The sequence below is a fragment of the Anabrus simplex genome, chromosome 10 (assembly GCF_040414725.1).
Source record: "Anabrus simplex isolate iqAnaSimp1 chromosome 10, ASM4041472v1, whole genome shotgun sequence".
NCBI lineage: Eukaryota > Metazoa > Arthropoda > Insecta > Orthoptera > Tettigoniidae > Anabrus > Anabrus simplex.
Window position 1 is genome coordinate 23,118,093 of NC_090274.1, and position 25,225 is coordinate 23,143,317.

Consider the following 25,225-nt stretch of genomic DNA (forward strand, 5'->3'; position numbering starts at 1 on the left):
CACTTCTCGGGTCCACAGTTAACAACTATCTCTATTAACAAAGAAGGCATATTATCAACCAAAGAACTGTTACAAGATCTATGACTTCAACACAAATGCCACATCCTATGAACACAGGAGACACAAAGAGGCAATGAAATGCGTCAACCAAAAGTAAGTGGAATGTGTCTTGCAGTTGAAATATCCCACCACAAATATGGAAGCACCACTTTTGTCCGACATGATGTTCAGATTCTATCCACAGTCTTCACAGAGGAAAATGATATTGAATTCTTCACTTGTAGATCATCTACTGTCCTGACCCACTGATCCCAAGACAAGTTATAGAATGGTTACCAGCTTTGATTGTTTATTCGCTGAAGGGATTTTCTTCTAAAAATGTTCTATACTCCTTGAACCGAGCAGCTAGGTCTGAGGTGAGATCTGGAATGTACGAAGTTTGAGAACCGCGAGGTATGGATGTTCTGGGGCATTTCTTCACAGTGAATTTGTCACTTATAATCAAATTCTTCACCATAGAGATCAATAAATAACTGCACAATTTTAACCTCTGTATCTGCCACCCTCCATTGAATTCACAGTCAACAAACCTTCCAGAATCAACACACTCACACAGTCATTGACGATTTTAACCGATTGGAGACGAAAGACGGGCACTGCCCGTCCTTGGCTCCTAATTGCCGTATTGACGAAAGACGGGTGCTGCCCGTCCGCCATTTAAATCTCACATTTCTTATTCATAAACATATATAGTGCCGATTATTGATATCTGTAGCATGTATTGAAGTGTTTGAAAATTCTTTGACGATTATTCAATTATTTCACATAAGTACTTTATCTTCGGTGGATATCTTTTCAGGTACACGTATGGTTTGTTCATATTGTGATCACGGTGGTGCCAAGGCCTAAACGTAATAAAGTCTCTATCGTATCTGGTGAATTTTATGAGTGGGTGAACAAACTTCTAAATGAAAGTGACTGTAAAATAAATGATGATGAATTCAGTGAAGGTAATTTTGATGACAATTTGAGTGAAAGCAGTGAGGATAGTGAAGAGTGTGTAAACGAAAGCGATGTATGCGCGAGTTATTGGGCCTGGATTCATAGACTGGAAAACCCCGTAAAATTCCAATAGTCAGTTGGTTCTTTCCAACACGCAGTTTGTTACCAGTACATGGACGCATTCACGTATCACTCTATATGCATGCGCTGACTTCGTATCAGTTACGGGATTCGTACACGATTGGGTTGTGTTGGAATAGATTTTCGTTCACGTTATGAACTGGCCTGAAGGAATACCTTCTTTCTCCATGAAATTGGAGTAATACAGTCCAATGAAAGCTGAAATATTAATGAGAGGAAGTTTCCTTGCTATTAGCCCCCAGTAATAACACAGTATATATTTGCTAGTGGCTTTACGTCGCACTGAGACAGATAGGTTTTATGGCGACAATGGGACAGCAAAAGCCTAGGAGTTGGAAGGAAGTGGCCATGGCCTTAATTAAGAATTAAAGTATAGTCCCAGCATTTGCATGGTGTGAAAATGGGAAACCACAGAAAACCATCCTCAGGGCTGCCGACAGTGGGATTCGAACCTACTATCTCCCGAATGCAAGCCCACAGCCGCGTGCCCCAAACTGCACGGCCAACTCGCCCAGTAATATTTTATTTAAATATTAACTAATGCAATATTTATATAATTATACAATTATAGAATCAAGATGGCCGTGAGCAACGAACCTGCAAAACTTTATAGCTCAGCTGAAAACGAAAGCAAAAACATATTTGAAATTCTAAATAGTGACAAACGACTGGATAAGAAGTGGAAAGAAAATATTACTAACTCCGTGAGTATAGTTAAATCAGTATTAGCAAACTTTCATGAGGAATTGATCAAACTGGAGAATACCTTAACCTCCACACCAGATCAACACGAACAACAGATCAACAAACATGAACAGCCGCTTTATTCTGACAAAGTATCTCGCACTCATATAAATAAACAGAACATTAAGAAGACTAGAAATGTGGTATTCATCTCACCAAAGAACAAAGACACGATAAAGAACTCCGAACAGACTTTACGCCTATTGCAAGCTATAACTAAATCCAGTTCTCTAAATGTGTCTGTCTGTTAGGTCATCAGCCCAGAGGTTGGATCCCCAAATAGCACCACCAAAGGCCAAGAAGTTATAGGGAAACTGCAAAAACCAATAGCAGAGCCCAAATGAGGTGTACTAGGCAAGATGAGGAGTGAGGTGAAGTGCAGAAAACTAGAAATGGAGTGTTATTTGAATTAAGGAATCATGATGAATGCACGAACCTAGTCAGTCACATTCAAGAAACTTCCCCGGACCTGAGGCTATCATATCAAAACACAAAAATCCTAGACTCATCATTCATGGTATTGAACCGGACTTTCTGGAGGAGGACCTTGTGGATGCTATTAAAAACCAGAACCCGTGCATAAAGCAGTGCCTACTAGATCGTACGCAAGTCTTGGAGAAAAGATTTGTGAAGAAAGCTCTGAGTGGCGACAGCCAGTATGCAGTGATAGAAGTGACGCCTAAGATCTACCATGCCGTGATGAAAGAAGAGAAGCTATATATTGGCTACCAAAGGTGCAATGTTAAAGACTATTTTCCTGTCATATGTTGTCACTCATGTTGCGGTTATGGCCATTTTGCAGCAGACTGTAATTCGCAAAGGTGCCCAATCTGTTCAGAGGAACATACTGTAGATGTATGCCCCCGAACAAGAACTGAATGTGCCAATTGCAAATCATACAACCAAAAAATGGGGAACAGGATATCTTTTCAAGCCATAGATACACATCACACAGCAACATCCTCACAATGTCCGGCCTATATTCGAATCTTAAACATAATTAAATCCAAGATTAACTATGGCTAAAATAACAGTATATCAATATAACTTACACAGATCTCTTATTCCTAAACAAGAATTACTTATTGATGCCGGAAATCTATCAGATACACAATACATCAAACTTTTGTGCATTCAAGAACCATACACTCGAAATAATGCTGTTAAGGGACTAGGCACAAATTTGAACATTCATTCTGCTGATCCATCGGAGCACAGAGTAAGAGCTGCAAGAGCTACAAATTATCCCAATGTTTTGAAGTTGGTCCAGTTCTGTTGCCATGACTGTGTTGTAGTGTGTGTGAGTTGGCGGAGCACAATCCTATATATGCACCTCGATCCAGATTGTGACTTTGACAATGCTTTGTGTAAATTGGATCTTATCTGTAAGACACTAAACGGAAGTCAGTTACTGTTACTAGGGGATATAAATGCAAAACACCAAGCATGGGGGAGCCCCATTTCAGATGAAAAGGGAAATAAGTTCTATGATTTTTGTTGTACACATCGTCTTCATATACTAAATGACGGTATTAGGCCAACCTATCACCGTGGTAACTCTGAGAGCTTCATTGATATCACCACCTGCAGTGCTAGGCTCTTTCCATTTGTTTCTGATTGGATTAACAAAGACCCAACGACTGATCATGGGATAATTAAAAACCGAAATTAGCGATACAAGATGTCCTCTGGTTATTCCTGCAAATGTTTATCATACACATAAATTCAAAACTCAAAATGTGAAGTGGCTCCATTTTGAATTATCTGCCAAACGAGTTCTCCAAAATTCAATTGAGAAATTGGAGGCTATCTCGACTGCACAAGAGTTAAACAACTTTATGCAAGATATCACACAACATATTGTAAATCTGTGCAACTTCCACCTTCCTAAACAGTCACACAACCACCCAAAGAACTACTGGTGGACACCTCAACTTACAGTACTCCGAAAACGCTTCTTAGCTGCTCAGAGAAGATACAAAAGATGCACATGTGACACTCTCAAGCTTGCATATGAAGCCTCGTATAAAAGTATCAGAGAACTATATAGAAAGACAATTATGCAAACTAAATTAAATAGCTGGAAACAGTTCTGCTCCTCAGAATCAACTAGAAATCCCTGGGGGAAAATTTATAAAGTATGTCGAAAAACAGGTAACCTCAACACTACTCTGCATACTATTGACACTGGCAATAGATTCACAACACCACCAATAGAAACTGCAAATGCCCTAGTAGAGACATTTTTTCCTAGAGACAATGCTCATAATGAAAGGCAGGCTGCACGTCGAAAGGAAACCATGCTTGCACCAGAAACAGAAGATGAAAAGCCTTTTAGCATGAAAGAAGTTAATCATGTGATCTTGAAGTTAGATGATAAGAGAGCCCCAGGAATTGATGCCGTATCTGCAAATATTGTGAAACATATTCATAGTGCCTGTCCTGACTTTCTCCTGAAACTGTTCAATAAATGTTTTGAACTTTGTGTTTTTCCAGATTGTTGGAAGGAGGCCACGATAAAAGTGATCCCTGAACACGGAAAGCAAAATAAATATACAGCCAATTGTCTACGCCCAATAAGTCTACTCCCTGTGTTAGGAAAAGTCTCAGAGAAACTCATAATTAATAGAGTGATGTTTAACTTTGTGATAAAGAACAGTTTACATGAAAACCAATTTGGATTTATGCCATCAAAATCTACGGAAGATGCAGTACATAAGGTGACACAATGGATGAAATCTATCTACGATTGCAAAGAATTCGGACTACTAGTATCATTAGATATCTCCAGTGCTTTCAACTGTGCTTGGTGGTCTAAAGTGTTGCATCAGCTGAAAGTGAAGGGTTGTCAAAAGAACATTTATAGGCTAATGCAAAATTACTTCACAAATAGAAAAGTGCACCTGACCATTTGTGGCACAACTGTGACAAGAAACGTAGATCGAAGATGCCCACAAGGCTCTGCTTGCAGCCCGGGTCTCTGGAACATACTCTATGATGATATTCTTCACAGAAGCTTCCCGATAATTGTTCGCTAACTGCTTATGCAGATGATGCATTACTACTAGTTAGGGGTAGAACAAAAAATACATTAACATCTGCAGCAAATAAAGCACTCGACATACTTCTAAGGTGGGGACAGAACAACAAATTGAAATTCAACGCATCTAAGACTGTTGCTATGCTAGTCACCAAGAAAAGGAAATTTGAGACACCGGTGGTTAAACTAGACGGTCAAAAATTAGATATTGTAGATAGCATGACATATCTAGGAATAATTTTAGACAGCAAACTTTTATTTAGATCACACTTTCAACATTTGGAAACCAAAGCAGCCAAATTGTATAGGAGCCTGACAATGGTAGCACGACCCACCTGGGGACTAAACTCGGAAATTTTGAAGATTATATATTGTGGAGCTGTTGAACCAATGGTGCTTTATTGTGTCACTGCTTTCAAACATGTTCTGCATAAAAAATGGGCGCAACAGAAATTGTCTCAAATTCAAAGAGGTTTCGTGTTACGCATGACACGCGCTTACCGTACAAAATCGACAGACGCTGCCCTTAATATTTCTGGTATAGAACCTCTGCATCTCACAGGACTCAGAATGTCAACTTCTGTCAACTGTAAGAACAGAATACATCCGCGGGATTTGGAAGGAGTGGAACTTGAACTTCCTGCACATCATACTGCTGCCAGACATCCAGCAGATTATATGAGCTCTGTATTTGACCAACCATGTACCAGAGATCACAGCCATTCAATATACACAGATGGTTCTCACATTTCCAGCAGTGGAACACTAGTGGGCTACGCCTTCGTGGTATATGAGGATGAAGACGAAGTTCATTCTGAGAAAATAAAACTAAGGGAATACTGTTCTGTGTTTCAAGCCGAGCTGCTTGCAATATTGAAAGCAGTCGAGTGGTGCATAAACAAAAATACGTGTGCAACTATACTCAATGACTCACAAGCGGTGCTGAACTCCATAAAAGATAAATATAACTTACACAATTTGGCAGTACATGTAAGAGAGAATATATCAAAGTACAATAAACATATATGTTTCGGTTGGGTGCGAGGTCATTCCGCCATAAAAGGGAACGAAAGAGCTGACCAATTGGCCAAAGAAGCTTGTAATTCTAACTTGTCAGAGAGTTATACTAAATGCCCAATTTCTTTTGTCAAAAGAACCGTAAAGGATGAAATGCTCTCTCGCTGGAATGAACTGTGGTTAGCAAGTAAAAATGGCTGAGTAACCAAAGACTTGTTTTTTCCAAATGTATATAGTAGGCTTGGATGTAAATATATAGTGTGCAACTTTCATTTAACTCAAGTGCTATCAGGTCATGATAAATTCAATGCTTACTTCGAACGATTCAAAATTCCAACACAAAATGGCTCACTGTGTTTCTGCACTGAAGACATTCAAACTGTAGAACAGATTCTGTTTAACTGTCCTGCTTTTGAGAGAGCACGTTTTGAACTTAAGATGCATTTGTTAAACTTGCAGTTGCTATTTTGAAAAACCACTAAATTTCATATTTTATAAAAAATGCTGTACTTCTCAATTTTCAGAATTTATTGACTATGTATTTAAACATATATAATTTGATACTGTCTGCTTATTAGCTGCTTAACATATGTATTGTATATATTATGATCTGGTATTTTTAAATATTAGTACTCTAGTATTAAAGACTGTATAGGTCCCGCGACAAGAGCTTGCCGAAACTCAAACGTGGGCAGAAACCAATATCTGTTATTGAAGTTTAAGCTCGTTGCGGGGCTCCTGTGTGTCGTCCGAATGCTGATTACCGGGCTCATTGTTACTCAACCACTCAACCGCTCACTGAGAGGCACAGTGTACAGCTCTTTATCAAGCGTGTATTGAAAAGAAGCAAGAAGCGTGTGCTTGTATTATTAATATTTTATTTATATTTCGTAGCTGAAAGTGAATTTGATGTAGTATGATATTCAGTGTACGTAGCGATGCCCCTGTTTCGTTCTAAATTAGGGAGTGCTAAAACTTTACGCAGTAAAACTAGAGAAGTTATTTATAATATGTATAAATCCATGAAAAACGAAACCCACCCCACTGGAAACTTATGTGCTATTCAAAAGAAAGTGGCCGAAGCAACGGGTGTATCGGAAAGGTCCGTGCGGAATGTAATACGAGACGCAAAGAAGATCGAAAGGGGTGAAGTGGATTCATTTTCAACACCTGGAAAGAGAAGGCCGAAGTCTGTCAAGAAGTGTGAATTAGACGATTTTCAGAAATGCGCGGTCAGGCGCACAATTCATAATTTTCACAATACCGAAGGCGAGAGACCAACGCTTGAAGAGATCCGTAAGAAACTGGTTGAGGATATACAGTTTAAAGGTTGCGTAAGAACACTAAGCAAGACAGTTCGAGGCCTAGGTTTTCGATGGAGGAAGACAGAAGACATGCGTAGAACTTACGGTGAAGCCTGACATAAGGCTCCTACGTGTGCAGTACATACAAAGCATAAAGCGGTACCGCCAAGAGGGTAGGCCTATTGTTTACACTGATGAGACATATTTGCATAGTTCGCACACCAAGTCAAGTGCTTGGAGTGACAGTACTCTTCATGGACTGAAGTCACCTATCTCGAAAGGGCAACGATTAATAGTGGTACATGCCGGTTCAGATGCAGGTTTCGTTACAAATACTTTGTTGGTTTTCAAATCCAACCAAACAACAGGGGATTATCACGATGAGATGAACTATAGAAACTACGAGAAATATCTGACAGAGAAATTAATTCCTAATTTGCCACCCAACTCTGTAGTCGTGATTGATAATGCCTCATACCATAATGTCCAATGTGAGCGTGAACCCACATCATCATCCAGAAAAAGAGTTATGCAGGATTGGTTGATTGATAAGGGTATTCCGTTTTCTACAGAACCCCAACTGTACGCTTTGATTAAATCCCATAAATCACGCTATAAGTCATATCAAATCGACAGGCTACTTGCTACATATGGGCATACGATTTTGCGTCTACCGCCATACCATCCAGACTTGAACCCAATCGAAATGATTTGGGCTCAAGTTAAAGATTATGTAGCACAAAAGAATGTTACTTTCAGACTCGATAATGCAAGAACATTGCTGATGGAAGGAATTGCGTCAATTGGGGCAGAAGAATGGTCGAGAGTCTATGTAGGCACGTAATCGACACTGAGAATAAGTACATTGCGAGCGATCACATAATGGATGAAGTATCAGACAGTATAATCATTAATCTGGAGGACGATAGTGACAGTAACGGAGAGAGCATTAGTGATAGTGCGGATGACAGTGAAGGCGATATGAGCAGCTTTCAACCTCTTTCAGAAGATGCGGACTAGAACAAGCCATTGGGTAAGTTAACTGCTATTTTACGATCACATAATTCTTAATCTCTTTTGTTTCTTATTGTTATTATTGTTATTTCATTCAATGTTTCTGAATCTGCATGTCCAACAATATCATTATGCTATAGGGTAATGTGTCCTAGCTCTGGTTATAACTACAATAAGGTGTTACATACACGCGCTGAAATTTCACTCGAACGCTGGTCACAGTTCAGCTGGCCAGACCGCCAGCGCAGACGGTTCATTAACAATTACTGCTGGCAGTAAGGCGATTTAGCGAAGTGAGGGGGGCGTGCAGTGCAACTACCGAGCCCACCCAAACGCTGCCGTTGTTCTGCGCAGCTTTCTTTGGCAAGCTCTTCTTGCGGGACCTATATATATATATCATACTTTTATCTTTCCATTTCTGTTCATGTCTATTTTGCTGTTTAAGTATTTTGAATTTTACCAGAGAAATTGTATATTTTGTATAAACAACAACCCTAACATACCTTATGGTAAAATAGGGTTCACAGCACTTTGGAGATTTAACAACAACAACAACAACAGTAGTAGTAGTTTGTAATTTAGACCCTACTGATGCGAAATGTAGATGCTGAGACCTATAAACAAGTTTTCAGATATAGCGATTTAATCTATACTTTATGTCTGTATTTAAACACAAAATATGGAATAAAATAAGAGAATGGGAAAACTTGTATATGTTTCAGAATTGTCCGAATTCCTCATATTCCATGTTTTCTTTAAGTTGCCCGTATGTTGCTCTCTTATTTGAAATCAATTTGCAATATCTTGAGCAAGTCTGCGGTTTATCCTGAAATGCTCGAAGAAGTCCTTTTCATCATAATGAGAGACAGTTTCTACTGAAAAATGCATTGTATTTCAATTACATTGTTTGTATTAACCTGGTAGATTTTGGATCTTTATATAGGCCTAATGTAACACAATACATAAATAACTAAGGAAAGATAACACATTAAATACTGGAACCTAAAAAATTGTAATTTATTTTTGCGAAAAATAGCAGCTTTTCTTCATTTTTATGGGATGGAGATAGTAAAAGTCGTTGTCACTATCCGTAATAACCTCAATAATCTAACATCTGATTAAGGTTTTGCAAGGAAGAAAGAAGCTTACATCACGAGGCAATGATTCAGTGTTTCTGCGCATGTCACGGGAATGTACGGATCAGCACACGCTTCAGACCGCGGACTATTTCCGAACGTTAGGGATCGATGCAAAGAGTTAGCTTGAAAGCCTAACTGTAGTACATGGACGAATACATGAACGCAATTTTGACTGTGTTGGAAAGGATTTTCCGTATTGCGCATGAGCAAAGTGGCCATGTACTGGTACAGGGACTGTATTGGAAAGAACCTAATGCTGAGTCAATCCATTGATTTCTCAATATCTGCTTGAATCTGGAACAGAGTTAGATGTATTTTAGTCAGTTCTTGGGCGATGATTTGTGGATGGAGATCGTAAACAAAACTAATAAATACGCACACAATGCATTTCTGGCTGGTGGGGATTATGCTAACACATAGAAAGATGTATCCGTACATGAAATGAAGGCTCATTTCTCCCTCATCATAATAATGTCACAGAATATGAAACCTAACCTAAATGATTATTATTATTTTATTTTTTTTGCTAGTTGTTTTACGTCGCACCGACACAGATATTTCTTATGGCGACGATGGGACAGGGAAGGGCTAGGAGTGGGAAGGAAGCGGCTGTGGCCTTAATTAAGGTACAGCCCCAGCATTTGCCTGGTGTGAAAATGGGAAACCACGGAAAACCATTTTCAGGGCTGCCGACAGTGGGACACTGGACACTGGCAGCACTTATGCGACTGCAGCTATCGAGCTCGGTCCTAAATGATTACTGGAGCACAAAGAAAGTTTTATCTTCCAGTGCAAGAAATGCCATGTTCATCTTCATTTGGAAGACTGTTTCAAAACTTACCACACAAAGAAAAACCTTGGATGCTCCTAAAATGTTGTATTCAGTTGTCAGTTTGGCCATACAAAACCTAATTTTTCAGTTAGGAAATAAATAAAAACAAAAAACAGTTATATTCCAGTGTTTTGATCTTCAGGACAGTCAACCCCTACATTAGAACTAAGCTAAGAAATATTCAGTCGTAGGGATCAAACAAGTTTGGAAAACTGCAATAGTACTATTTGGGGCTATGTGTCTGATAACAAGAATGGCACTGCACTGCAAGAATGAGCTGAGATAAATCAGCTGACTGCCAACGTCCTTTAGCAGTGGTAAATGGAGAGGAGTTTATAATTCTGATCTTATATTCAGCAGTAACGTCAGCGAGTAGTGTGTAAAGTCGGTCTGTAGTCCAATACCAAACACACAGCACAGACCAATAATATGGTAATACTCAGGAACACATCTTTTATTATAATTTTGGGTCCGCCTTATTCAATACATAAAAATTGTTGCATAGATTTAATTACAACATAACTTATATTTCAATCGGTACTAGTTTCGACGCCCCTCTGTGCCATCATCAGTTGATAGAAGTTTGTAGAAGAACTGACAGTCATATAAGTTTATCAACGTCAAATTGATCACAATTTAAAACCATAACAACATGAAACTGTGTTAAAAATATAGTCTCTAAGTTCATCTTTTCTACAAGTCCAAATCTTGCGAGTCTTATGCCATAAACTGATAAAAACATATGCAAACCGGTTTGCTCACTTACGATATAAAGTGGATTTAAAAGAACAACAAATTAAAATAGAATAGTCTTGAAGCACTATGTGCTTAATTTATCACGCTTCTTAAAACCTGAAGTAGTATCGTAGTAGAAATAATTCAATAAAAACTACAGAGTGCCTTTAATGGAGCAATCCTAATGAGGTGGATACGAGTAATAAGTCCTTTGAGATGTTATCAAGAACAATGTTCCCAGTTCAGTGTGGACCTGTAATAATAAGAATATAATAAACTATCACTTCACCGAAAAGGCAAGATATAAAATTGCGTCTTATAACGTGACTCACCTCAAAAGGTCGCTGCGCTTTGCGCAATGTAGCAAACCAAGCAATGTTGTGATAAAAATCAAGTGACCAAGGTTGGTTGGGATTGATAATAATAATAATTGTTATTTGCTTTACGTCCCACTAACTACTTTTTAAGGTCTTCGGAGATGCCGAGGTGCCAGAATTTAGTCCTGCAGGAGTTCTTTTACATGCCAGTAAATCTACCGACATGGGGCTGTCGTATTTGAGCACCTTCAAATAACACCGGACTGAGCCAGGATCGAACCTGCCAAGTTGGGGTTAGAAGGCCAGCGCCTTAACCGTCTGAGCCACTCAGCCCGGCAAGGTTGGGATTGAAGAGGGGAAGTAGGGGAATGTGGGAGGAGCAACTGAGGAATGTCATTTTGCTGGAGTTCTGGAGGGCGTGGTCGTAAGAAGCAACTAGCAAAGCTATTACGCATAATATGAAATACCGCGAACTATTGACCGGGACATGTAAGTTTTTAAAAAACGCAATAAGGAAATCAAATATAATATTTGATTTTTCAGAAATCTCATTTAAATTAAGGTTTGGATTAAAATATTGCTCCAGGTGTATATAGCAACACCCCATAACATCCAGCAAACTTCCTTTTCCTAAGTTCTCCAATAACTCAATATCCTGTTCTGTAGATGTGAATTTATGCTTTAGATTGAACATATGCTGGCCTACCGCAGAAAACCTGTTATATTTTATGGCATTAGTATGTTCTGTATATCTAATTTTAAAGTTGCATAGAAAGTTGTAATCTTGGTTCAATACAGACAAACAATGAAGTTTATTCATTCAAATACTCAGGAATGTTCCTTTCTGCAGGAGATATAATTTCAAGAAGGCTGACTGGTCGAAGTTCACAGAGAGGTTGGATGCTGAAATGTCTACTTTAGAGCAAACATCTGAATCTTAAGATGAATTTAATGTAGCTGTGAAGAAATACTCCAGGACATTCATATGTCATGGTTGTCAGGCTTTGTACATTACAGATCTCACAGATCTCACCTCAGACCTATCTACTCAGCTCTTGGGAGTATGAAACTTTAATTTTTAAGAAAATAGTAACAATCAAAACTGTTAACCATATTATATCCACTCTAAGTGCAGCAAAAAAAGGATAAGTGGACTAGGGCAGTAGAAGTGCCCTAACAATGATCCCAGGAAGACCAATGGACACACTAACATCAAAGCAAACCAAACTGTCTCATTGTACCCTTCAGCATGCTGGATAAAGCAATGAATAACTTTCAATCAGAACAGATTAAGCATTGTGGAACAAAAACCAAAGAATGGGTCCTGCAGCTCCTGAACAACTGTATGAGCATAAGTCAAAACCAAAGGAATGGAGAAAGAGTAGAGTAATTGCATTATTGAAACCATTCAAAAGATTTCAGACCCATAGCACTTCCAAGTCACCTCTACAAATTACTAGAAAGAATGACCCTAAATCACATTTCACCTGTGTCGGACCACAGCAAATTGGGTTCTGTCCTGGTAAAAGCTGCACAGGGCAACTTCTGAATCTCACACAATTTATAGAGGACAGATTTGAATCCTGCAAGTTCACCGGTGTGGCCTTTGTGGATTTTTCAGCAATGTCTGATACTGTCAGCCATCAGCAACTTCAAGCAACTTGTAAATTTGTTGTATGCTGATGATATTGCCCTGGCTGCACAAAACTCCCATTTTGGAACAGTGGAAATAAATCTCACTACCACCTTCAAAAATGTATCCAGCTGTTATGATGCAAACCAACACAGAACTAATACTGCAAAGACATAGGTTTGTATCTTTCATTTGAAAAACAAACAAGTTTATTAGAAGCTGAAAGTCATGTGGTCAGGTATCAAGCAACAAATATGTGACACTCTAAAATACCTGGGAGCAATACTTGACAGAGGTCTCACTTTCAAAAAGAAATTTATGAACTGCAAACAGAAAGTTTCCTTCCAGTATAACCTGTTGTGCAAACTGGCTGGATCGACGTTGGGTAGTCGATCGTAAACTATCCGCACATTAGCAATGGCCCTTCATTACTCTGGTGCAGAAAGCATGTCCCGTTTGGTACTCTTCCTCTCATGCAAACAGGTGAATGTGGCCCTCAGTGAGACCTGTCGGTTGGTGACAGGTCGACAAGCTCCATCAGCTTGCAGGTATTGGACCACCACATATTCGAAGAGAAACGACTGCGAACAAGGAGAGGACAAGAACTGAACGAGAAAGTGCTTAGCCACTACATGGTCATGTATCCCCAACTCTGAGACTGAAGGAACAGTCTTTTTAAAAACATATCAGGAAATTATCAGATCAGCAGTTAAAGCAAGATCACAGCTATGGAAAACAAGGTTACTCAACATCCCTGGACAGACAGCAGTAGCTGAATGCTAACCAGCTGGCTACAAAGAGAACTAGACAACATGGAAATCCTTGAATAGGTTGAAATCAGGTGTGGAGACAACCAAAGTGAACTTAGCAATGCTAAAAAGATCAAGTGTAAAGCACATGCTTCAACGTCTGATGTGCCCATCCTCCTGTACAGAAGATGAACTCTTTCAAGGCACACCAAGAAAATATTTTGGTCTAAATGTGTGCAATTTTTCTGAGTATAATTTTAACTATATATTCTAGATCTTACCGACACAAGAATAACAATTACGAGGGGCGTTTGAAAAGTCCGTGCAAAAATAAAAACTACTTAGGTGTTTGGGATAAACCTTTTTTATTTTTCGACATAGTCTCCTTTTAGGCTTATACACTTTGTCCAATGATGTGCTAGTTTGTTGATCCCTTCTGAATAATAGTATTTGTACAAGTCTGCAAAATATCCATTAGTGTTTGCAAACACCTCCTCGTTTGAATAAAATCTTTGTCCCGCCAGCCATTTCTTCAAATTGGGGAACAAATAGTAGTCCGAGGGAGCCAAGTCTGGAGAATGGGGGGATGTGAAATGAGTTGGAATCCTATTTCCATTAATTTTGCGACCACAACTGCTGAGGTGTATGCTGGTGCGTTGTCGTGATGGAAAAGGACTTTCTTGTGGGCCAATCGCGGGCGGTTTTCTTGCAGCTTGGTTTTCAAATGGTCCAATAACGATGAATAATATGCACCTGTAATAGTTTTACCCTTTTCCAGATAGTCGATGAGGATTATCCCTTGCAAATCCCAAAAGACAGTCGCCATAACCTTTCCGGCCGAAGGAACGGTCTTCACCTTTTTTGGTGCAGATTCCCCCTTGGTAACTGATTGTTTAGATTGTTGTTTGGTCTCAAGAGTATAGTAATGTATCCATGTTTCATCCACAGTGATGAAACGATGCTTAAAGTCCTCCGGATTCTTCTGGAACAGCTGCAAACCATCCTTGCAACACTTCACATGATTCCGTTTTGGTCAAGCGTGAGCAATCGTGGCACCCATCTACCGGATAGCTTTCTCATGTCCAAATGTTTATGCAAAATATTATGTACCCATTCAGTCGAGATGCCCACAGCACTAGCAGTCTCATGCACCTTAACTCTTCTGTCAACCATCACCATATCATGGATTTGATCAATGATTTCTAGATTCGTAACCTCCACAGGCCGTCCAGAACGTTCAGCGTCACTTGTGCCCATATGGCCAGTTCGAAAATTTTGAAACCACTTATAAACTGTTCTAATCAAAGGTGCAAAGTCAGCATAATGTTTATCAAGCTTCTCTTTAGTCTCATGAGGCGTTTTGCCTTTCATAAAGTAATGTTTAATCACCACACGAAATTCTTTTTCGTCCATTTCTTGAAAATCACTCGACTTCCTTGATTCACACGAATGCCAAACACAAAGAAATAGACCAATACGGCTGAAACTTGGTGTGCATTCATTCAAGAGATGCTACTAACTAAACATGATCTTGATACGCGCCGGTGGTGCCATCTCTCGGACTATTCACGGACTTTTCAAACCACCTTCGTACATACCTTTAAATCTTTCTAAATAACTTATATTAAAAAATAATCCCTAAAAATCCCTGTATATTTATTTTCAAAATTTGGTGGCAAAGATTTGAGGTGTGCATATTATTTGCATTAAGACTGGTACATTGCTCCTGACGTACAGAAACCTCGAAGTTGGTATTTATTCACCCAATATGTAGGCAAAATGTTCCGTCCACAAGCGATAAGTATGTCGCTTACAGATCGCATCACTTGTGACGTCAGTTTACGTAGTACTATGCGTTAGGATGGCTGGTGTGAGTTCCTGTTCTAGTTCATTCACAGCTAAAGGAAAAGCTCCACTTTCTTTAAGAGACAGAGCAAATTGGTAATGGAACTGATGAATATCACAAAATTAAAATTTTGGTGATGAATATCATGTTTGTTCCATAAATGATTATTCCTTTAAACGGAATATTTTATATTTCCACCATTCAGTACTTCTGGATATAAAAGTAAAGAATCAGAAGATTTTTTTGCGGCATATCCAGAAATGTTACAACACATCATTGATGACGTAACTTTGAAGAATATTTAACACATTATACTATGCAAAAATGAGAAAGGAATGGGTAGCAAGAAGGGAATTGGAAAGAGAAGTTAAGGGAAAGAGACCAGTTGGAAGACCAAGAAGAAGGTGGATGGATCAGATTTAGAAGGACATTAGAGAAGGTGGATTGGATGTGGCGGAAGTAATGGAGCAGGAAAAGTGGAAGGACAGAAAGGAGTGGAGGCTTGTTAACCACACTCGGGCGACTGGAGTGGGACATTGATGATGATGGTGATGACTATGCAGTTATGTAATTTCTCTTATTTGTTAAGTAATTAATTAATTTATAAATACAGAAATATTGCATGTATTTTATAAATACTGAAATACTGCATGTATCAGAGCTTTAGAAGACATGACTCTTCATTATAACTGCCTTAGGCCTCTTCACAAATTTTTGAACTAGATTTATGCTCAAAGCACTGGCCTTGTTGAACAGGTTTTAAGGTTTAACTTTCTTCCAAAATAATTATTCTTCAGAAAGTCTTGATCTGAACTGAGTTTTTGTCTTTGTAAATATGCTAAAATTAAGTCTCACAGTCAGCATTACTATGTGGAAATTAGAAAATAAAAAGTATTACGTTAGAGATTCTGTCATATTTAAGAGCACTACCAACCAACTGCATCTATCTTGTCAGTGTCCACTGAACATCATTTCTCTCCAGTTACTTTAAGAACGAGGAAAAACCTGGGATTTTCAAAACATAAAGGAATACTAAATCTGTTCTCAAAATTGGGAGATAAGTCTCTGCGATCAGGAGATGTAGAAAGGACCAAAAATAAAGAGTTCCCGCTTAAATCGGCAGAGTTGACACGTCTGTATAATACACTGTAAAAATACCAGATTTAGATGGAAGGGCAAAACTCTAGTTGTGTCGAAAGGTGTGTACATGGAGATTGATCAAAAGAGCATGCATAACTCACCACGGATATACGAGGTCAGCCACATTCAATCCGTTCCACGCACAATGCTTGAAGAGCTCATAACCCCCTCCACCATAGTTTACAAATATCATGACCGCTATGGAGATCCTGTGATTGAAAAAGAGAAGCAAGTCACACTAATATTGTAGCCAAAAGTGAAATATGGAAATAGTAAAATAATACTGTACATACCTGCCAACTTTACTGAACCAAAAATCACGAGATTTTGATATGGAAATCAGGAGATACAATTTGTCAAAATTGCTTATTCTACATGTCTTGCGCAATACAGGAGTACTATGGTATATATTATAACACTTATGGTCTCAAAACACAACTGTTGCTATATGAGGCCCCAAGGCTAAAAATAACACATTTCTATTCCCTCACAGGAAGTATGTGAGCGAGATGATTGGTCTCTGATAAGTCTTCCGAAAATAGTATGAATTCATGCTCCACATGTGTGAATCAGTCATGCAGTTAGATGCCATCACTTAGCAAATGCATAATTAATATATTGCATCATGCGCCCGCGCAATTATGCAGAGCGCAATGCTATTTTTATCAAGTAATAAATTAAAATTTGCCAGAATTGTCTCCAAATGGCTCCTAAAATCTCTAGAAAAGTCACTAGTCACTGTCTTTGAAATTCTGTCACTAAATTACTAAAAATGACACCAAATCTAGCGACTAGTCTCTAGAATCGACTAGACTGACGTGAACGAACACGAACATAGAACACGTGAATGAGAGATTGACAATCGATAAATGCGTCGCAATAAACAGGTTTCGATAAACATCGTACGTTCGCGTGCATTTCTCATATTAATAAATGTCGATATTTCATTTGAAAGCAGTAAATGGGGTACAAAGGTGAGATGGTGGGATATAAAAACAAATGTTTGAAGTTCACCAAAAAATAAGGTAAAATCGGGAGAAATAATTGGGAGGCGGGAAAAACTGTCGAAAATCAGGAGTCTCCCGTCTGTATCAGGAAAGTTGGTAGGTATGACTGTATAACAATCTCCAACCAAGATTTTAAGTGTTAGAACCTGTCTGTCTGTAAGGACAGATGCTGGTTAGATTTTCAAACAAGACCACTGTAGGAAACTGCAAAATACATGGCATACTAGACAAGATGAGGAGTAGACTGGTTCACCACTGGGCCAGGAAGTGCCACTGCAGCATGGATCCTATGAGTGCCTTCCATAACACTCAGACACACAAGCCATGCTCTTCCAAACTGTCACAGCCATAAATGGGACCAGGAGTTCTGTGGAAGCTACATTTTCCTCTGGCCTGATGAAACAAATATTGCATCCAAAAAAAATAGCAACAAGCACTTGCCATCAAAATATACCAGGTGGTTCACCGGGCCTTTGTGATTTAGTTTTATGCATCCCGCTGTGTTTACTACAATTCTGAAATAAATTGGTCCCTCTCCCTAAACCGTGGTATATAATGAGATGTGTGGTTGTGGGCTAAAAACCAGCAGGAATTGTGAGTGCCACTACTAACCCTACAAGTGCCAATGCTATATGCTGTAGTGCCATGCGTTAATGCTGAAACTGTTGTAGTTTTGAAAATATTTTATAAAATTGGTCAATATTATCAGAAACCAACAATATATACACCGTTTTAAAAAGAAAGGGTTTTTTCATTATAAAAATACATATTAAAAATTGAAAATTTTAGAACTAAAGATCCTTTATAGAAAGCAAACTTTTTGTTGGTTTGAATTTTTCTCTTGAAAATACAAAGTGAAACTGCACCAAAAAAAAAAAGTCATAACGGAAAAAAAAAAGAGAGAGAGAGAGAGAGAGAAATATACAAAATGTTCCCCATACAATGCTGAAGTAACCATGAAAATTTCAAGAAAATCTGCATGTAATTAGCACTCCTAGACAACTTTAGGGGAAAAAGAAAATATTCTATTTTTCCTTGCAGCTTATTCCGATTATTGGGCTTTCTTCCTTTTGTGTCCCCTTGCTCTGAAGAAGTGCTCTAACTGATCGCAGCATGTTTCATGGACTCCCATATTACATCCTGGACACCAATGTCTGGAATCACCCTCGCTTTTCTGTTGTTGTCACGCATACAGCGCACTTTCTCAGTTGTCTGCAATGGTGTATCATCATCTGATAAATTATTCAAACTTTCTCCAGCCCCCCCCCCCCCTGGATTTTTTCACTAAAGTCACTACCCTCATGAAAAGCTTGTAAATTATCCGATTCACTTTACAGTGTTTTTGATTTTGACGCTGCCATATTTCTTTCCTACAGTCACATGACAACTACTAGATACGAGATTTGTGTAGACATGAAACTCCAACACATACTACCAAAAGCGACAATTGTGGTGATAAGTGTGAACTAGACACATTAAAGTTGATGCAGTATGAATGTTTCACCAACAGGTGACATAACAGACAAGAAAACACACATTTACTGAAGATCTCAAAAAGCAATCCTGGCACCATAGGAAGGTGCAATGAGCCACTTTTAGCGATACTTGGCACTCTTTGGGTTAATTCACAGTGAGTACCCTGAATGAAGCCATAAAATGAGCACAGACACAAAGAATATGTACCTTACAACAGAAGGTGCATACACAGATGAGGAACAGGTACTGTATAGGCTGGAAACTGCACACTGCATGTCAAGCCTTGCAATAGCTCACTTGGCAGGGGTGCGGTGGGAGTTGCGATAGTGGACAAGATTCAAATCCCACATAAGTTTTTTGTTTTTTTATACAGCCCGTTGACTGGGATGTGGTGAGGTTGCATACTAAATAGTTTTCACAGACTGATTTATTGATTTGGCCATGAAAAGGGCCATTGGTATGGTGGCATATAGTATTGAGCTGGGTTGGAAGAGGCTAGGAAACAGGTGACAGGATTTCAGTTACTTACATCTTTTAAAGCAGCACTTGCTCAAATTGAAGACCTCCGTGGTCAATACAGAGCTGCATGCAATGTTGTAAGGACCTTCTAGCATGCTGCAACATCCCTGGCATAACAGACTGGCATGTCTTGGTCATGAGCTGTCTAAGAAGACCAGGACTGCTTGGCTCCTCTGCATATACCAGTTGTTTTATATGGTCCCACAGAAAAAAAGAAACAGGGGCATAAGATAGGGTGATCTAATGGGCCAAGGGACAAGTCTTTCCCTACCTATCCATATCAGGATACGTTGAATGGAGATGGTTTTGAGACAACCACCACTGCATGCGATGGAGCTCCGAGATGCTCAAACCACATCCTGCAGCAGTCAAGGAGTGGCACATGTTCCAAGAACGGTGGTAGGTCATATTAGAGAAACAGTAGATACCATTCTTCCATCAGAGGTCCCCCAAAGAAATGGGTATGAGGTGATCATACACGAAGCCACACCATACGCTCATGCTCCACTGTACCTGAAAAGCTGCCTGTCATACCCATTGGGGATTTTCCACATTCCAGTAATGCATATTATGTTGATTAACCATTCCATTGTTGTGGAACCGCGCTTCGTCCATAAATAAGATAGTCACTGTCCACGTGCTGTAGGGTCCATTGACAGAACGCCACCTGTGCTTCGAATCATGACCATGGAGCTCCTGGTGTAAGAGCCCTCCTGGGGCCATGATCGTTAAGACGTTGATGTCTATGGTCACATACCATGAATGGAGCTCCGAGTCCTGTTGATCGAAAAGATTTCACCATCAGAATGTTGGCCAGCAGGGCAGGAGAGATGGTGGTACACAATTTCTATTCACTAGATTGCGTGCCAAACACCTGGATTAAATTCCAAACCTCTCCACAGTGTTCATAGGGTATATGACACTGTTGATGGTGATTCATCCATTGGATGGGGATCTAAAGCATTGAACAGTCCCTTTGGTGTTATTCAACAGGCGCGCAGGTCACCTGTGGGCATCAAACAGAAAGACTATAAGTGAGGTGGTTTATTAGACAAGTGTTCAAATATTGACTAGATATTTTACAGCAAGGAGATATGTCTGACATAAATTAAATCATTTTGCAAAAACATTTCGAACATCCATCTCATTCCTGTAATAATACAACATACTTAACCTGTTGACGAGTGCACCAAAGGACAGTCAATAGAGTAAACACGGCATTTGCCGTTTGGTCCCACATGAGGGAGCATGGCATTGCTTGTTTTCGGCTAGTTCTCAGAACTTAAGTGCATATTGATGTATTATGATATCTGGCGGCTTTTGTGCAACTTTTTCAGTTATTCAAATAGTGTCGCTGTACAGATCCTAGTTTTGTAATGTGGTGGTCTCTGACGGGATGCATAAATCACTACAGTGTAAGAGTTTGGCGTGCCATTAACCTGTAGGTTACAGCCTAGTGTTACGATTGGCACTGATGTGGATAGTTGTTTGTGCTCATCGTAGCTGTTAATATTTTTGGTATTTGTAAATATAACTGTGAATATATTTTTGACAACTACTTAAGAAACACTTTACTATTAAAAACAACGGAAGGCATGTTGCATACCTGATTGGAGGTGGGACACAAGATTCGTTACGCCTTGAAGGTCACCATTTTACGAGGCCACTCTCACAAAGTGAATCAAAGAAGCGTAAACTTCTCAGGCGATGCTATGTGTGCGAACACACTACCCGATCAGGACAGAAGAGGAAAGAAACAAGCTACGAGTGTTCTACTTGCGAGGTCACTCTCTGCATACATCGTTGCGTTGAATGGTCTTCATCCATTCCCTTTTCCAGATTCTCTCTGACATTCTCTCTCTGCATTGAACAGTATCACACATTTAAAAAAGTTTTGGAATAACAGTGTTTTCTTGCTTCAAAATGTGTTTTCACATCTCTCAAAGTTGTAATAAATAAGTTTATGGTAATTTTTTTTTTTAATTCTTACTCCCCAGAGGTTTTTACCAGTCAAATACGTACTCGGATGGGGCAGTCATTATTGCATGTCAAAAGGTTAAATTCACCGCTCTTGAGTACAATAAGTCTTACTAGATACTAGGCCTATATCAGACTCGCTATTGCAGCAAGCCTCCCCTGCTCTGGTGCATTACTGAAATAAATCACCAGTGTCATAAACAAATATTTCTTAAAATCCATAATATATAACTGCCCCATAAATACAACTGAACAACATTCTTCAGTAAGTCACTGACCAGAAACCTCTGACAACTTTTGGGTCGCTTTAGAGGATTTACAGGCTTGCAATTATTTTGTCAGTTCCTTGACTAGGAAGAGAAAGAGGCACCTGATGCATTGGAAAATAAGTTGTGGAATAATGTCCAACACGTGTTTATGACCGCAACCTAGTCCACTGGTAACTGGCCTCCATAAAGCTTCTCATACACCAAGGTGTGAACACAGTAGTGTGAAGACAGTTTTGCATGCTTATTTTAACTGTGCATTCCACACCACAAGTCTCTGTACAGATGACAGTATGCTTAAAAACACCTTGGATTAAGAAAACGTGATGAAATGGCATGCACACAATATAAACTGACCAATAATTACAAGCCAACTGTCATGTTAAGTACCATGATTAATGCACCAAGTTTTGATGGTAGCAATGGTAGATGGCAGAAAACATCCAAGCCTTGGAATTTAACATGTGATCGAGATGGAGTTGTCAAACTTATAAATTATGCACAGGAGAGTTTTCCACCTATTCAATACTAAGTTGTATTTACAATGTTATTTACATTACATGGTACTAGTTTCAACCCCACTCGGGGTCATCATCAGCCGTATTAAACATACACAATATTTGGCGAAATCCTAAAACATGTTTCTAAGCTGTAAGAATCTCATGAATATATAATTTACAATACGAAGTGTGGTTGAATTAGGCCAGGGCTATGGTGCTCAAAAGGTTGCGAATGAAAATGAAATATTACGTGTGACATAGGTCATGATGGTTTGGCAATGGGATCACCAGCCTCAGGCATATTAGCAGAAACATACCTAGATTTCCTCAAATACACCAAAACTGACAATGAATTTGAAAACATTCACGACGTTTTTGTTATTATGGATAGAAAATCAATTAACGCTTTAACCACCCTCCTAAGACTCAACAATATTGATCCTCATATCAAATTCACACTAGATTTAACTACCACTAGAAACTCAGATTCTTTCAGTTATAAAATATTCAGAAATCCTACTCAAACAGCCTCCACCATTCACCAAGATTCAATGCACCTCCAGTCCCACAAACGAGCTACACACAGTAACCTAGTTCATCATGCTTTCAGCATACCTATGTCAAAGAAAGATCTAAAGAATGAACTAAACACAATCCGCGGAATTGCAAAATTCAACGGCTTCAGCAATCATTTTCATAGAAAGGATAATCAATGAACACAAACATCGCCCTAAAACTAGCCTCAAAAAAGAAATAACTGAATCTCTAACATTTTCCACCTTTTTTAAATTCAAGAGTTTACAGGATTAAATGCAATACCTGTGAAAAATCCTACATTGTGCAGACCGGAATAAACTTCAATATAAGATACCATGAGCACACTTACGCAATAAAATACAATAAGTTTTCATCTATCGGTCAACACATGCAAGATTATAACCACAATTTTACCAGTATCGAACAGGACATGGACATCCTTGAATTAGCAAATAAGGGTCCTTTACTCAACATAATGAAAAATTACTACATACACCTAGACCAATATTTTAACGCCAATTATCTTAATGAAATCTCAGAGAAACCCAACATACTTTTCGATTTATTTATCACCTTTCTCAGATACAATAACTCAGCCAACCACAACTCGGTCCTAAGTTTAATTAAAGATACTTTTCCAAAACAATTACCCTTTCTCCCACAACCTTCAGCTCCAACTTAAATCCCCCCTCCTCCCCCTTCCAACCCCACCTCATCCCCTCCCAAGCCACCTCCAATCTACCCAACCCGCATGCACCTGCCCTCCTCCCCGCCCATATTTCTCCTTCCACCAACGCGAGGTAAGTGTCCATTCACTTTGCGGTATCTTTTCCTAAATCCGTGTACTTTGCTTTTTGCTGGTTTTTCTTCATTTTAATAGGTCCAATTTGGTTTCCGCTATGAACTGAGAATTCCACCAATTAATATCACCATGCGCAGTATCTACTTTCTTGTCAATGAGAATTCAAAAACTTCACATTCTGCACAACTCCAACAATCAACCATGCAGCCATACCAACACGGCTTGGTTACTTAATACACCAAGTGCCAAAACTCTCCACTTAAGCTGATATAGTGTATAGTTGACTCTTCTTCTAGAGAGTATCTACTACGCATTTTGTTACTCAGACATTGTACATACTTGTATATTTTTATATATGTGTCAGTTTACATTGTGTTCATTCTTAGAATCATAGCACTCGGTCCAAAACTGTTATATATTTCCAGGACCTACTGAATTTCACGAGTCTATAATCATACTAAAAATTTTTAACCTACAACACAGAGCACCTCATTTGTACTTTTATTCCAGACTTTTTAACATGTTTAGTATACTTACATTATTTATTTCTCACCTACATCACATGTAATATTTCATTTTCATTCGCAACCTTTTGAGCGCCATAGCTCTGGCCTAATTCAACCGCACTTCATATTGTAAATTATATATTCTTACTGCTTAGAAACATGTTTTAGGATTTTGCCAAATATTGTGTATGTTTAATACGGCTGATGATGACCCCCGAGTGGGGTTGAAACTATTACCATGTAATGTAAATAACATTGTAAGTATAACTTAGTATTGAAAAGGTGGAAAACTCTCCTGTGCATAATTTATATGTTATCTCAGTTCAATACGGACCAACAACATGAAGTTCATAACCCTTGTCAAACTTGTTATTCTATTCGTTGTGGTACCAAAAGCATCATGATATTGTACAGACTACACAATATGCTGTAATATTGTAAGGCTTGTGAAGTGACCATGCTGGACAAAATCCAAAATTACATTATCTATCAATCTCCCAGTGCAACGCCTATCTCAAAAATTTAAAAGAAAGCTGACTCCGAAGGTCTGATCATACTGAAAGAAGACCGGAGGAGTATGTGCTCACCGAGTTGAGACTATGAAATTAGAGGTGGTGGTGGTGGTGGTGATTATTGTTTTAAGAGGAAGTAAAACTAGGCAACCATCCTCTATAACACTAATCAGAGGGAAAAATGGAAGGGGTCCGACACTTTGAAAAATGAAGGTATCGGCCAAAGGAAGGCAAGGGCCACGAAAGGCATGTAAATGAAAGACTACCTAGCCCTCGCAAACCTAATAGCGTCGGGGTCACAAAAGAACAAGAGTTGACCAAGGGAGATCGGATAGGATAGATGAAAGTGAGGAGCCTGGCACAGGTAACTGGAAGCAATGCCAGGACTCAGCTGAGGGACCCGTGGTCGCCAACCCACGCTCCAAAGTTCAGAGCCCCTGGGGCCTATGAGATTACAGGGCGAACCAAGA

The 25,225-nt window shown here is 39.1% G+C and overlaps 1 protein-coding gene across 1 annotated transcript in view; it reads right to left on the reverse strand.

The window, feature by feature from the left end:
- The window catches only part of LOC136881769 (heparan-alpha-glucosaminide N-acetyltransferase), an 84,580-nt gene that overhangs the window by 38,731 nt on the left and 20,624 nt on the right, over nucleotides 1–25,225 (reverse strand). Inside the window, exon 6 of the mRNA XM_068229500.1 lies at nucleotides 16,755–16,862. Coding sequence (XP_068085601.1) covers nucleotides 16,755–16,862 — 108 coding nt within the window. The remainder of the gene's footprint in view (nucleotides 1–16,754; nucleotides 16,863–25,225) is intronic.